The sequence below is a fragment of the Corvus brachyrhynchos genome, unplaced genomic scaffold (assembly GCF_000691975.1).
Source record: "Corvus brachyrhynchos isolate BGI_N302 unplaced genomic scaffold, ASM69197v1 scaffold310, whole genome shotgun sequence".
Taxonomy (NCBI): domain Eukaryota; kingdom Metazoa; phylum Chordata; class Aves; order Passeriformes; family Corvidae; genus Corvus; species Corvus brachyrhynchos.
The window spans coordinates 88,987-105,943 of NW_008236213.1; the positions used below are offsets into that span (position 1 = coordinate 88,987).

General features: G+C 35.9%; 1 protein-coding gene across 6 annotated transcripts in view; it reads right to left on the reverse strand.

Annotated features, from left to right (window-relative positions):
* The window catches only part of RNF180 (ring finger protein 180), a 65,357-nt gene extending 52,374 nt beyond the window's left edge, over nt 1–12,983 (reverse strand). For 4 of the 6 annotated variants that reach the window (XM_017743740.1, XM_017743734.1, XM_017743729.1 and 1 more), the window contains exon 1: nt 5,973–6,734. In XM_017743740.1, coding sequence (XP_017599229.1) covers nt 5,973–6,647 — 675 coding nt within the window. In that variant the 5' untranslated portion in view covers nt 6,648–6,734. Of the gene's footprint in view, nt 1–5,972; nt 6,735–12,897 lie in introns of those variants that run through there. The other 2 variants (XM_017743761.1, XM_017743752.1) reach the window with 1 other exon arrangement.
* Between the last annotated feature and the right edge of the window lie 3,974 nt (nt 12,984–16,957).

Genomic DNA, 16,957 nt, shown 5'->3' on the forward strand with positions numbered 1-16,957 from the left:
GTGCGTGGCAGAGGACCACTCCCGTTTACAACACGTCAGACAGTAGGGAGGATGCAATTTTCTAGATTCACATTCTCCTGGGAAGATACCTCAGCACCGGGAAACACAGCAGCACTAGACACACGTGCTGCTTGACACAGTCTAAGCAGCAGACCATTTAAATATTCCCTGCCATGATTGCAAACTCTCACCAAGGTTAAAATAATCAATGCAAAACCAAAGTATCTTCTTCTGAAAGCTACTACTTGAAACCAATCACTTAGTTTACATACTAATTCTGAAATTTTTGTATTTTGTAAACTGTATGCTTATTGATGAGACTTAACAGATTTACGAACTGTATATAATTTTCTATATAATACTGCAAGAGACTTAGAGATCATAATTGCCTCAAACATTGTTAAGACCACCAAATGACTTCGCCCATTATGGCAAACCATATCAAGAGGCAACTGCTCGTCGATGACCACCCTGCCCCCCTCGCCCCCTGCCCTGCCACTGTTGGATGTGCCTTTGTGAATTCCTGGAAATTTGGACAGTAAATTAAGTCACATGATGGGAACTTGAGATAAGATAAAGGTGGTAACATTGTCCAATTATCTCAGACTAGGAAGAGGTAAACAAACTGGGGGAGCACTGATAATGAACACAAAGAATCCACAAGGAAGTGAGGAATCATTTAACCAATAGAACAGGAGAACTGTGTATCCAATGAGCATTGATTCCTTTGTTTGCTAAAGTGTATAAATGAGAAGTTTTGAGTGACCTTGGACCCCCACTACTGAGAAGACCAGAAGAAGAAGACCAATGGGATGATGTCTGGATCCTTAGGTGGTGATAATTTTTTACTTAATCTGTCTCTCTGTTAGTCTTTTCATTTTCCCACCTCCCTTTTTCAGTTTCCTTCTATCTCTCTCTATTTCCCATTTACTGTTAAATGAAATCTGTACGATTGACTTCAGCATACGGTCTCATCTGCACCTTAATTTGAGCAGAGGTATCTCTTGAATAATGGGATCTTAACACTATTTTGGCATAGTTGGCAGGATACTGTTCTCTAATCTGAAGTGCCTTTGACAATGGTACAATTCCCTCTAGGGGGGTTGTGTGGTTCCTTCGCTGTGAACTCTTGGAAACTTTTCCACAGCTTTCCTCTGAGGAAGGTTATGTGTTTTCTCCTGGGGGAACTTTTGGAAAAAAATGGCTGTCCAGGGTGGCCCGTGTAAAAAAAGTATTTTGTTATCCTTCCTTGAAAAATTTTTTAGTTGCCCCTCTATCCCACAGGTGGAGTTGACGCAAGAAAATTCACCTACTGGTTCCTCAAAATGAGCTACTGGTTATTCAAAAATCTGAAGATGAAATAATGCTATCCTCACAAGTTTGGTGAAAGAATTGTACTTTCAGTTAAATAAGGAAAATGAAAATTGAATGCAAGTAGAGGCACTGCTAGCTGTCAAGCATGATGACATCCAAGAGCTTCAGGCAGAGCTTCAGAATGTGCATGAGAAAGAGGGAGAATCTTACGGGAAGAACTGCAGGACATAGAACCTGTAACATATTCTGAAACATGATCTTGTAACTCGACCTTTTTTTGTTCAGTGGAGAATTTGGGAGACAGTGCATGAGTCCACTGTTCGGATAAAGAAAAAAATGTAACGTTTGCATTGACATTTGATGACAAGGAAGTAGCATGTTGATGCTTAATTAAAATTGAAACCAAAAATGATTGCCAGGATCAGCAAACAGCTACTAAAATGGTGCCGTATATGGCTAACTAAGATATCAAAGTCTGGCCATAAATCAGGCAAGATTTAAATCCATCAGTATTAATGCAGTGGGATACTGAAAATCTCGGTATACTTCCAAGATGGCAAAGAGGTAAAATCACTGGAGTAAATGGAGCCAATGTTATCTGTGGAACTGATCAGGTTAATTCATGGCTCCTGGGTGAGAAGCTGAAGTCTGCTAATCCTAACCCTAAAAGAAATCCAGGTTAAGCCATTAAAGCAGCCCCTAATTCACAAGTGGTGGCACTTCCCAAATTTTAACAAGCAGCTTCATTCCCTCTAGACATGAAATTAATTGGAGGAAACCCCCCATGAAAAGATGAGGGAAGAAGCAACAAGAGGAGTGTACCAAACACTTCATGAAACAGAATTTAAAACTCTACCTGAGAGGCATCAAGCTCAAGCTGTTAAGGGATAACTTGCCAGGGAAGTTTGTGTTGCTTTCTTTTTGTAAGAGCGCCAACACCCCTGCCCAAGCTGAAGATCAAAAGAACCAGCTCGAAGTGGGTGAACTGCCAGTGAATTTACATGAGAAAGCTCACAGAAGTCAACCAAGACTATATGATGATGACTTTTCCTTTAGGCCCGTTTACCTTTGTGGTAGACACAGGACCTTTGAATCAACACTGAATGCATTTTCCATCCTACTAACAATTTGTCTATAGTAGGCTGAATTTTCACTTTTCTTTTTATAGGAACCTGCCAACAGATGAGATCAAGCTGCGTGGAACTGATAAAATTTTTTAACTGCCACCATAACTGCTTGTATTATCAGCTTATTAATGTTTGTGATTTGTTTGTGTTTTCATTGCAAGTGACTTGTTGAGAGACCATATATTAGTCAAACCATTTTATATGTTGTTAGTTTGATTTTTGCCAAGTTTGTCTTTTATTGGAAAAAAATTGTGTGGGAAGAGCTTTTACTTTTGTCTTATGAATGTATAATTTTGTCTAAATCAAATTTAGCCTGGGAGTTGGTGTAAGAATTTATGCATATTTGGAACCATACAAATATGTATTAAGCAGTTCTGCCTCAGAAAGCTTTAGATTGATGATGATTTGGCTAAATTTTTCAGAGATATTAATGAGTGAACTAAATAATCCTAATAAAACAGAAGAAAATGTTACATGGGAAATGGGTGACCATTTCCTTTCTAGATAAGGAGAACAGACAGCCATGGACTGCAAATGGGACATGGGTGAAATACAGAAAAGCCTTTTACCAGCTATTAAGCAACTTTACCTGTGACCATTTTCAGAACCAAATATGTTATCAATCATGAGACATTCCAAATCAAATCAGAGACTTATATTCCCAGTTGAATGTGTCTCATGTACAATTGGCTTTCCTACCATGTGTTCTAATAGAATATTTTAACTTTACCTAATTTCTTTTATTTGTGCTAATCAATATGGTAACTGCAGTACATTGTGCACCACACAAGCTTCTCAGTTGCGGGTGCAATTTACTGTGGAAGAAATTAAAAAGGAATGTGACAAGGGCAGTTTGCCCACTGAAATGAAAAAAACATTAAAAAGCAACCTGGGATAATATAACTAAATCTGAAAGTCTTATTTTGTGTCAGGATTAAATTGCAACAGAGCTATACTCCATCCCCTGGACAAGAGAGTATAGGCCCAATGTAAAGATGTGTTTGCATAAGAACCTTTTGTATGAGAACTCTTTTGTATATTGACTGAAAACTTCGTAAGCTAGAAGTTAATTTTCCATGGTTTACAGAATTACCCAGCTGGACAGGAACATTATGTATAAAATTCTTCCAACTACATGTGGATGTGATTGAAAGAGAACACCATTTTAAAGACTTCAAAGTATGTAAGCACACCTTGTCAACAAACCCATTCACACTTATTCCCAGTGTGCAAAGGTGTACTAAGGGACCTGAAAATCTGCTTCAGAGTAGGCTGACTGACACATCTTAATACATGACATATGTATCTGTTGGGGATGCCTCTTTATGGGATTTAAAAATCAAGACCCACTGTGTAATTCTGTGGCTAATTTGGGCCTATATCCAACACACACAGTATTATGAAATCCATCACACCCACTACCCATTAAAGAACACTCTGATCCTTGGGAATCACTGGATAGGGGCAGTGGCTAATTAGAATTGCGTTGATAAGTGCATAGCTGTTGTATGCAGTATGATTACTTATTTGTGTTATTGCTTCTGCTGTTTCTGTCTTTTCTCCTAGTGACCACAATCTTTATGACCCCCATGGACAACTTATGAACTGAGGAAAAGTTCCTGGAAGAGTGTTTGAGCCACAGGGTGGTGTAAGGAAAGCCAGCTCAGCAACTGTGCTGACAATCAGCTCTGACTGGGCCCAGAAGGGGGAGGCCATGGACTACTGACTCAAAAGAAGAGGAAAACTGAGCATGGAATCAAGGGAATAATTTAACCAATAGAACAGGAGAACTGTGTATCCAATGAGCATTGATTCCTTTGTTTGCTGAAGGGTACAAATGGGGAGGAGTTTTGAGTGACCTTGGATCTCCATTACAGAGAAAACCAGAAGAGGACCACTGGGATGATGTCTAGATCCTCAGGTGGTGATAACTTTTTACTTAATCTGTCTCTCTGTCACTCTTTTTCACTCCCCTCCTCTCTTTTTCTCTCTCTTTCTATCTCTCTCTACTTCCCATTTACTGTTAAATGAAATCTGTACTACAGTCTTCAGCATATGGTCTTTTTTGCAGCCTAATTTGGGTAGAGGCATCTCTCCAATAATTGGATCTTAACAAATGTAACTAAAATAATGTAGGAATTGGTTAAGCATGTTTTAACAAGGAAAAGGTCTGAAAGTACCTTTCTTTCTTAGCTATCAAAAATTCTGAAAATTTGTACAATGTTTTATTCTTGAAAGTAACATCTAAAGATTAAAGTGTCTCAAGAGACTGTAGATGACATGACTGTGAAAATGCTCATATACATGGAGCTTGTGCATCATCATTTCATTTACCAAAACAATGAGATCTGGAACTTTTAAAGCCATTTTGGGGATCCAGACAGCTAAGAATCTTTAGACTTAGTAGAAAACAAGTATTCAGTATTAAGACATCCAGACTCTCAGCTTTAGAGCTGCATTTTACAAAACAAGAACAAGTTTTAAAAAGGTCCCAATACCAATTTAAATCTTTAAGCAAAACAAAAACCTTTCCCAAAGAAAAAAGAATATATGCATACCATACTGAGAAGACTAATAATATTTCCCAGACCCATTACATTTTCAAGCTGGTTCTCACCTTTAATTGAGAGAGACAGCCTTTAAGTATCTCTCTTGAATCCACAGTGACAAACCTACCTCATGCAGGAATAATTGCTTGTGTAGATACTGCTTCTCTGATTAGTTAGCATGTTTGCTCTTGCTTACCACACAGGTATTTTGTTGCAGGAAATTTATGATGAGAAATTTTCTCTCAAAGGCGTATTTATCATTAGTCATTCTACTAAATTTGAGAGGAAACCAGAACTGTGTAAGTAATTTTATGACTGGCTTTTCTCCACGGCCCTTCACCAAAAATTGCAACTGCCTATGGCCTTTAACTCTGTTCTGCTTTAGATGGTTTGAAGATGGAAACCGTTATTGTATAATTGGTAAGAAAATGTTAACAGTTTGTGTTAGATTTGCAGACAAAATACTTACCTACTAAAGACTAATATTTTAAATGGCAGTAATCAATTCTTTACTCATAGAAAAATATTTGTCTTACAACAAATAATACATGTAATTATCTTTTAAAACATTCTTAACTGTAAAGATAACTCAAAATGCCATTAGTTTAAAGTTAGAAAATTCTGACATGGTAGGTTTCTCATTTAGAAGATACAAATGTTTAGTTTTTCTTTAATCACACTGATTAAATTTCACTGTGTTTTTTCCCACTTCAAATTTATTATTACATCACAAAACATTAAGAAGGCAAATGAAAACCCGTCGTGGTTTGATTTTGCACAGAAAGAAAACTTGATACGATGGAATTAGAAAAAAACGACATGTAGGACGGGGTCACAAATTTTTGCTTGCCTGATACCTGACTCTAGACAGTTCCACATTAAACCAGTATTAAAAGACAGCAACTAAAAAAAAGTCAGAATGATTTCTAAAAGCAAGTCAAACTTTACCAAAAAAGTAGCATAATTAATTTTAAACACTTACCTGCTTCTGTAGACATTGCTCTTGCCTTCTCTGTTTTCTCCTCAGGCTTTTTGACTTGTTTCTTTCTCTCTTACTCAGCTTTCGGTTGAAGGAAATACTCCTAGGCTGCACAAGACCAATAGGTGTGATGTATTGTTTGTCTTCTACAGCCCTTGTAGGTAAGGAAAGGTTCATCACAAACGGTAACCCATCAGCAGTGACACTCCCAGAAGATTGTCCAGTAACTCCAAAATCACACTCACTTTCTGTTTCTCTGTGTAGTAATGTGGTAATGGAAGCAACTTGCAATTGGCTTTGTAGTATGTCAGCACAGGAACTATATAGATCCTGAAAAGAACTACCATCTTTCCTATTGGACTCTAATTGCAAGCCCCCTTGTGCGTAAACAGGTGGATTTTCATTTTGGCCACGGTAAAGTGTTCCCATATTGCAAATTTTATATAACACAGGTGAAAAAACAAGTCTTTCTCTGATATTTAAATCCAAGCTATGTGATCTTCTGTGAAAAGGTTTTACAGTGCATGCATCTTTCTTAGGATAGGAAGAAGGGAGACTTCTTTTTCGATTTAATGCCTTTAAGGGAAGTTTTTTACTTTTTATCTCATATCTGAGAGCTCTTACTTCTAGACAAAGTGCTTCTGTTAATCTTCCAGCACCTTTATTACTTCCAGCCATATAGGAAAGCCCTTGATTTTTTATTCCCAAAGTTGCAGTTACCACTTCATGGCAGGTATCCCTGTTAAAACCAGACTGAATTTTGAGAAGCAAATGATTTTCTGATGATTTTGACAATTTAGCAGAGAAAGGCGGCTGATGCTCAGTCCAAGTTCTGCAGGAATGTATATTTACTAACTGTCCACAGGAACATTCTTTGTTGCAAACAAAGTTAAAGCCCCCTAAGCAGGCGTCACAGAATGGACAGTGCAATTTTCCAATTGTCCACTGAGCCTATTGACAAGAAAAGAAAAAAATAAAGCACCCAACATGTTCACTGAAAATAAATGAGCAAGAAATAATTACTGGAGTTATTTTCTCCTTTAATAAGAAGATTTTCTTCTTGTTTTTTAAATACAATGAAAGACACTTCACAGCAGAAAGAAAATCCACCATAAATAATGTTCTGGTCAAAGCTCTGCTTGCTACAGTGATAAACAATTCTAAGAAATCTAACACACATTTTAAAAAGTAGGAGCTTTGAAATATGTTTAAAATTTGTCCATAGATAGAATAATGCTGCAATACTAATGAAAACATCAGATCCTTAAAGCAGTGAAATCAATTTCCCATGTTAATCTGGAATTGGCAAGCACAGCTTCTCAGCTGAGTGTTCTGAGTGCTGATACATTTCTTGCATACTAAGTACAGTGGAAGGAGATTTCTTTCAAAAAGAATATAGCTTTTCAGTTTGATTACCCCACAAAAGCTTAAAATGGTACTTGTATTTTGTTGTACAGAGCATTACAACATAACCTCTGTGCAGATACCACGACAAATCCTTAATACTCTACATATAAGGAGACAGTTATTTTCATTATTTATAATTCTATGAATTTCTTTTCAATCCTGAAGGCCCTTTTTCCAAAGGAAATACATATCAAAGATCTATAAACTCCTACATATTAATACAACTATTAGTACTCCTACATATTTAGGCAACTATTAGTATTTTCAGCAATTATATTTATCTGTCAGGAGCACTGTTGAGGACTAAAGTTATGCAACTGTTTGTAGGATCAAAGCCCAGACAAGAAACAACATTATCAACTCCAGTCACACTTTACTCACTTCAGTGTCTAAAGAGCCATGAATACAGAAGATGCCCAACATTTCTAGTTTATTTCAGTTGCAAATGTCCTTCAAGGTAATTTGGGAAGATGTGTCCATAACTGATGCTTGTCCTATAGAAAGCTACAGAAAATGTCAGGAAAACCAATTTTGTAGTTTCAGGAAAAAAACCCCAGCAACTTGTGTGGAAAAAAGGTTATTTTTCACACACAATGCTACAAGAAGTTCTGGAAACACTTATTTGAGAAACTTACTCCTGTCTTGCGGGTTAAACCCTCAAAATTACACAAAATATCAAAGATGTGTCTTTCATTGCTGACAGGTTTTTTACTTGGGGGAAAAAATAGTTTACATATAACTAAAGGCTTTCAAATTCTTGGGAATTCTGTGAACATACAAAATCTCTCTCAGTTTATAAGGCTGACCAATGTGTCATATACCATTCCCAAAGGAGAATTAAGCTCCTTCAGAGATTTACTCTTAAACCTCCCACACTCAATTTCCCAGATGCCAGGGGCTAGACACTAAAATTAGAGGGAAAGCACTTTCTAGCGACTTTTTTGAGTCTCTCTGACATGGAATAGTATCCTGAATCTTCAAATAGAGACGACGAGTGATTAATGAAAATTAAGAAGGCTAGAAGCCTGGAAAAAATGGAAATGCACAACACAGTATGGAGGAAAAAGGACATCTTTATGTCCCATGTGCACAGAGACTGGGAGATGAGGTGTGGTACCAAGGAGCCCGGAATTGATTTAGCATTAGAGTTTGGCAACAGAGTGTGGAAGCATTGACTCAGTAAAAGAAGTAACAGCCTACTAGTGGAGGAGGTGGTAGGGGGAAAATCAGCAAGATCTGAAGGGGAGCTGAGGGTACACAGATTTAGTGATGGACTGCGTAAAGAGGAAAAAATGGAAGTGGTTAGAAAAAGAAACCAAAACAAGTGATAAGTGATGGGTTAAAGAAATGCAGGTCAATAAAGGTCACTAGCAACACTAGCTGTAATATATTTGTATATTTGTAATTACTGAAGATTATCTATACACTAATATGTACATGAAATCCAAGGAGATTGGTTAAGAACAGGGACAGATGGCAAAAAAGAACCGGCTGGGAAGCAGTGGGTTTTTACAGCCTGCAAATAGACTTTGCGCTTATGTAAAATGATTTAGCCTTTGATTCAGGAGTCATACAGGAGAAAATAACATATGATCACAAAATTATTCAGAGCCCAGGAGGATCTGGAGATAAGTCAGAATTGTTTAGCATCCCATACCCTCCGCCACCCCCCACCCCATTTATCCATAAAAACACAGGATCTTGCTGGAGGAGATAGAGTGAACGAGGCAGGAGTTCCAAGGATATTAAGTGATGCAATGAACACAAAGATGTTGAAAGGGTACACAAAGAATTGCATTCTCTGCCTTTTTCACCAGAGGAGAACTGCTCCTCTGCAGTCTCAAACAAATATGGCAAGCCTTTTCTGGGCAGTCTATGGGTATTTTGTATTTGTATTTCCTCAGTCCCCAGTTTGACCCTCCAAGTTTTCAAATGCAGAAGCAAAAGGTGCAAAAGAATAATTTAAGAGCTAAAGGTGAAAAGAATAATATTACAATCAATATTGAATCCAATTATACTGAAATAATTTAAGAGGCAAAGTACTGTAAAAAACTGCATCCTTATTATTAAGGATTCATGATTAGGCAGTATTGTAAAGTGAGGATATAACTCATGAGATGTGATTTTCAAACACACTTCCAAGATTAGTGTTTCTGAATATAACTATTCTGTTATGTTCATTGAAGTATAAGAGATTACTAATTTTAAGAAGTTTAATTAATGTTTAACAAAAACCCAAATAGAAGAATAGAAAGATGGAAGAAGATTTTTTTTTTTTAATTTTGAATTCTTAGTTTTACAGTTGTAACAATTTTTTCTCTTTATGCATCATTTTCAGTATGGATTTGCTTAGGGCATAAATTACTTAACATATAGTAAAATTTTACACTGAAGTCTAAGGAAAAAGGAATGCCAACTATCATTTACTTACCAAAATCAAAGATTCATAAAATAAAATCTGTGCGGCAGAAGAAAAGCACTGCTTCTGCTTATTAGTATCTATGCAACAACATTAACTTCTAGATCTAAAACAACTTAAAGAAAATACCAACTGAGGCAGTCAGTACAATAGGAGATTATGAGATGGTTTGTCATTTCAAATGGGCAGTTAAAACTCAAAAGCAGTGACACTGGCTTGTCATCAGATCTTTGAATTTGCAGGAAGGTATCTACTTTCTATTCTTATGACATAAGAGCACATTAAGTATAAAAGACTTAAGTATAAAACACATTATATTCCAAAAACTGAACTCTTAACAAATCTCCAGTCCACTTTTATGGGGAAATATGCTTCTTGTTGTCACTGTCAACCTATATGTTAGTACTGCAGATATGATGATCAAAACAAAGCAAACACCAAAGCCTAGGTAATAAATGTAATATTAAGCATTGAAAAACATGCAGAGATGCCCATGACGGTTATCTGAAGAACCATAAATACATTCATCTGTTAAAGAGCAGGAAACAGAATTAATCACTTGTAGCTCTTCTGCATATATTAAAAACAAAACAAAATGAAACAACATTTAAGAGATTAAAAAAAATCTGTAAATGGTAATGATAGAAGTTACTGAGAAGAATTTCCTCAGTTATAAGGTCTCTGTAACATACATAGACCTTGAATGAAAAATGTCCTTGAAACTTGTTCCGTTTAATTATTTTACGTCTTGAATGCTAAAGATTTAATGCAAAAAAAAAAAAACAAACAAAACCTACCTTTTCAATGACACATTTCACCCACTCTGGAATGGCTTCTAAGCTCACATGCCATACACTGCTAGAATTCTGAGCAGCAGCTGAAGGCTGTGATATCCATTAACAAAACAATTGTATTGATACTCAATATTTATGTAAGCTTTTTTTTTCTTTAAATATAGCCATAAGTCAGCTTCCCAAATTCAGTGAACATTAACGAATTATAAACCTCAAATATGATGTGCTTCTTTAAGCTAAAAATCAGGTAGATATTGTCCATAATTCTCTGTTTCTGAATCTAAAAACATTGGACAAACTCCACTGTGGAGATGAAGGCATCTGGAGGTGGCTTTGTTTTGTTTAAAAGAACAGAAAGTATGCAGTTGCAGGCCTTCCAAGAATATTTGGAAATTGATTTTAGAATCACTGTCAGCTGGCACAATTTTTCAGTAAAGATAGAAATATGTAAGTTACAGTTTACCTGAAGACTATGATCAGCAATACACAAATGCAACAAGTAGTTTCTAATTAATTTTCTAATGCTTTTTAAAGTAACTAGGAGAGAAACCAGGTAATCTTAGCAGCTTTACAATTTTTACTGCAATAATGTGATCAACTGAATAGAAAAAAAGTCTAAAACCTGTAGCATTTTACTAACTGGTACTAAAATAAAAGCAATTACCTAACTGAAATAGAGTTATACGGATGGCTAAAATTATAAGGAAACCCTGGTGAGAAAGTCCTAACATCAGTTGTTAAAATTTATGAATATGGAAAGTTGTGGATGCCTATGTTATGAAAGTCACTGGAATAAAAGTTTCATTCTGCTGAAAATTAAAAGTGGGGCTATAGACAGAAGGTACAAGTTTTTTAAAATTCTCCAAGTGTTGACAGAAGACAGATAGATCCATTTATGATGTCTATGCTATTGTTTTTGTCCTATCTGTGAAGACTACCTGCATGTCAATTTGCATATAATTCTAAGTGTTTATACTGTGTTTGTAACTTCAACATCTGTTTTCAAATTTGTTCTGCATTTTTTCATTCACATTTCAGCTATGTCTTTGTTTAAAGGCCTAAAATTCATCAGTGAAAACATTCTGAAAACATCATAGTACTGTCTTTGCCTCCCAACCTCTTCACATACAGCGTTAAATTACACTTTTTTTATCTGCTACCTACATAACTAGAGAGGAAGCCACTTCAGGCACGTGCACAATGATGGTGGATCTCCACTCACAACTGAAAAGCTCCACCGGGGGAGCTTGGACAAAGACACCTCCTTTTCACTACATTTTTTCCATGGAAGGAGTTGGAATTTCCACATTCTCCCCCAAAAATCACTTCAAACCACGCACAAAAAACCCATCAAATATAAAGTGTGAAAATTATTCCAGAACTTCAAGCTCTGTAAGTGGCATGATTAAATTTTGGTGTATTTATAATACTTATTATATAATGGTCTTAAAAAACCCTTTTGTTTCTACATCTATTGGTTATACCCCTCTCTAGTGTGAAAAAGGATGTTGTTGCATTACTATTGTGTTAATAAAAAACATCACCACCTTCTATTTGGTTTTTAACTTTGATTCAGGATCATCAGCTGTAAGCCTTTTTGGCACATTTCACAAGACCCTAGCTCTTTATGATTACTAGCTGCCGTTATAAAACAGGAGGAAATAGTCTGTCACGGTTTTGTGTAATTATCCTTCTGTTTATTTTAAAAAAGACAATATAAATTACTTAGCAGGGCATAATCCCACTCAGGGCAGAATAATCTTCTGAACTATTTTTGTGCACAGACTATGTCCCATTTTTAAAAATGAAGGGCAAAATTTTCTGATGTAGGGATACTTCACACACAGTTAACTACCACAGTGGAAATTAGAATCAGTCTTTGAAATACACCTTATACACAAAGAGTTGTCCATTAGGAGATATTAAAACAAAAAAATGACTGCTCTAAAACCATCAAAACCAAACCCCATTTTTGTATGTGAAATGGTAATTCTCTACACAGGCTAGTAGTCAAGTGTCCACAAACACCGGCCTTCACGCTGCAGAACATGAAGGTGATCAGTGCCTACTTGGCTTCACTACAATTACTTCTCTCTATGGAACTGTCTATGCTTTACTACTTATCTCCACAAGAGATTAGTTACAAAATGAGGCTACATCTAATACTTCTCCTTCATTTGAAAAAAATGGCACCAGAAGAACTTACAAACTTCTTCAGAAGAAGCTATACTTACTTTGGATGGTTTTTTTCCATTACATTTTGCAAGAAAAATGTATTTCTATATATATTCTACTATATATTTCCTACCTCTCCAGCAATGCAGAACACCAGCCTCTCGGTTGTTCATTATTTGAACTTGTGATTCTTCAGCTCTGTATGTTGACCTGTAAAGACCACAAAACATACAATTTGGTCACCTGTTGAAACCACCACTTTTCTCTTGCGAGGTAGGAACCCAGAGTGCCGAGAGGATTTCTCTGCCTGTTTTTAAGGGTTCTTACCCCCCTGAACAACATTGTTTTTACCTCCAACCTTGGAAAAAATTACCAATGATCAGACAGGAACTAGAAAATACAGTGGTGTGAATCAGGTGATAGACTATTATGTAAGATTGTCACAGGGTGAAAAATGTAGAGGTTTTGGGCTTCTCTTTGTAGTAAACAGATAAGAGTAAAAAATATCAAAATAGAGGATTGTTGTTGTTCTCTAAACCTTCTTCTCCTTCTTCTACTACTCCATGTCCTGCAGTAAAAGTAGTTTGGAATGACTGGATAGAAAATTCCGCAGTTCCTAGTTGTGTTACTGAATAATTGGTAGGAAAGTGAAAATAATACATGTTTCTAGTAACCGTTGGTTAAATTATCTTTAAAAGGCTGTGTAAATCTTGATAATTAAAGACTTCACTCCTGCTTTCTGTGCTCTATGCTGTACCTGGGTCATGCTAGTGGCTCTGTTCCTCTGGTAAGACTTAATAAACAACAATCCAGCAACATTGAAACTCAAGGAAAAGTCTTGGTTTATCTTTGAAACTCCATGCAAGGACTTCTAGAAAATTCTCTCCCATCAGGAGGGATTTGATTTATGGCACGGTTCAGTGTCATTGCAACCCTGAAGTCCATAAATATTCTCACTACCACAGAGGAGACTAATACATTACTTATAAACACTCTCTCATCTTGTATAGCATGCCACCTAGATGTTTTAAATAGCAAAGTGAAACAGCTGGTTTTATTTCCAGGTTGCATAAAAGAACTAGAAAGTAACAACAACAAAACAATTAAAACCAAAAGAAAATAAAACGAAGCTGGCCAATCAACAAGTAACTTGTCCAGTATTTGGACAAAAGAGAACTCCAGTTTTTCTAGAATATATCCATAGGAATAAGACATTGGTATCCTAAGCAATAAATAAACATACAGACATATAATAGCACATAACAATAATGAATGCTAACATAAAACTATAGATGACAAAGACTCTTCTCTCAACATGCCCCTAGAGGCTTGCTCCCTTAAATTATTTTGTGTGGAAGGATCAGCGCTACTGGTGCATCCGTTTTTCATGGACCTGTATTAACCTCATTGTGAAACAGGACCTAAATTAAGACAACCAGAAGGACAAGACAAATTCTGTTTTTCTTCTTTTGTGTCTTGTTTTGTCCCGATTGTCTCTCTGGTCTTCTCTATCATATTCCAAAGTCTTCCCTTTTTGTCATGTTTTCTCCAAAGGTCCTCCAACTCTTCCTTCTATGTACTTATGCTCTTACCCCTTTGTGCTAGCGACATGAAAAAAACAAGAAAATCTTTTTCATCTACATATCAACTCAAGCTCTATTCTAGAGTTATGCCTACTCAAGAGTGCTAAAGCGCACAGTGCTCACTGACAGGGAAGTTGGAACATAAAACTAAAAATTGGTGTCAAAAGTTTCAGAGTTCAAACATCTGACTTTGCAACTATTTTAACAACTAAATTTTTTTAATTTTCACTTACTAAAGAAACTCTGAGGTCTTCACTACGGGCTGTCTGGAGAGCACTTTGCCTTGTTGAAACACACAGACTTTCGCATTTTTCTCATTTCTACCTTTCCTTTTTCTGCCTTGTTTTCCGATTTAATCAAAGACAATGAAACACACAGAGAGGTGACTCATTATCTTTTATTTACATCTGAGGTCTTTGTTTATCACATTTTCTACTTTTTCCAGAAAAGTAAAGGTCTGAAATATAGTTTGACAAGGACAAGCTGAAATGTGTGTACATACAGTAGACTCTGCACTCAAGTGTAAGTGCAGTTTTTAACAGTCAGATCCACCCTAAGCTTAAAAAGTGAAATTAAGGCAAACATTCAATATTTTCTTGCAATATCACAATAAATTAAAATGAATTTTTGTTAAAGGTCCATTAACATACCTTAAGACAGCCAAGCAGATGATCATGGAAGAGACACTTAAATTGAAGATACTAACTTATACTAGTAACCCGTCTCATTCCTGACAAAAATGGAATGATTCAAATGCTTTGTCTTAAGCAGAACTTCAGTTTTTACTTAAACTTAGTTTTTACTAACTCCCATATGTCAGTGCTGCTACTTTCTGTATCAGACACATTTCAAAAGTGGAATGTATAAAATAATTAACCTGTCTATGAATGATTACTTTAAAAAAAAAGTAAATTCAGACTCTGATAAATTTTAGAAGTACTATGTATCACTTTGCTGTTAAAACATTAGGTACCACAGGGTACTGAAAGAATGATTATCAGCTATGAATTTCTTTATATCACTCAAACACTTTAAAGCCATTCTAATTAATTTATTCTTCACAAATTCATAACACACTTCTAAAATGAATTTAATTTTACAACAGTTCAGTTAGAGCCTCAAATCTAAGACCAACCAGGATGGACTGAAGGACATTTACCATCACACATTCTTTTTAGATACAGCCATATCCTAATCTACTGAAATACATTCTTGAAATGATGTGATACATACTTTGCATCACTTCTTATATTGTATTTTTTTATCCAAATGATATATTTAAGTCTCCATATACATTCTGTTCCCCTTAGAGAAAAGGATGTCTTGCCATCTGTTGAACAGCTGCTTCATTTGAAGCTGAGGATGCTGGAGCAAGGCAAAACCCACTTGGTGATAGAACTCTCAACAATTTAGATAAAAGACTGATGAATAAATGCACTTGCTATATTTAAAAGACAAGGTTCAAGTCATGCAAACAAAAGCTCTCTAAGGATCACTGGCATTTGAGGTGATGTAAACATCCTCCTCATCTCATAGTATCTTTAAGCTTTACTGCAAAATAAAAGGTCTTTCATTTATTTATTTATTCAATTAGTTAGTTAGCTATACACTTTGAAAGGTTCTTTTTAGTTCAGCATATACCTTTTATTAAAAATAACACTTACATAAGAGAAATGAGTGCATAGTATACGTGTAGTAACACACATAGTATGGGTTATATTTTGTGTAAGCAAGAATTCTGATAGTGAACTGCATGGAAAAAATCCAACTCAAGTGGATACTGTTTTTAACATTATGGCACCGCAGGCTGAAGTGTCCTTTGGGCCTAGGAGTATTTAAAGAGTAGAACTCCTGTAGGTCTATTAAAAATCTGCATGTATGTGTCTTTTGCAGTTCTTACAAAGGACAGAAGAAACTCTACAGATGCACGTTAACACATTGCAGAGGTTTCTACACACATCATGTTTCTCATCACATTGGCATTCACTTTTATTTTGCTTTTTTTTTTTAGTTTTCCATTTGAAACTCCAAAAATAGTGTCAGGCCCTGAGTGGGCATTTTCATCTAAATACTGAGTCATGTGTGTTGTGGCTGTACTGCTTTCAGGTCAGTAGCTTTGTGGGAGCTCATGTTTGCCTCCAAAATAGCATGCAGATACATCAGGATGTTAAAAAGCCTGTATTCTTCCCTAGCTATTTTTGATGACCTTCAAACTCTTTTCCATTATTTCGTACCAGTAAAACCAGTAGCAGAGTCCTAAGACTTCCTTTCCAAGTCAGTCTCTGTTCCCTTTCTAGAAAATCATTTGTCTAATCTTCTCTTAGAGACCTCTGATGCAGATCTCACAGCCTTTTCAAACGATTCCATTATCTCCTTATCTTCCTTATCTTTTATTATTAACATTTCCCCTAATACTTAAATGGAACTTTCTTGTAATTTCCCTTATTTGCTGTGAATACAGAGACCAAAAATTGCTCCTTTTCTTCCATGCAAGAACATTTTACAACTTTAAACACTTATTACTAGGTATTAATTCCCCTATAATCTGATCCTTGAACTAAATAAATCTTCCTCTTTTTCCTCAGAGATAATGCTTTCTTGATCTCCAAC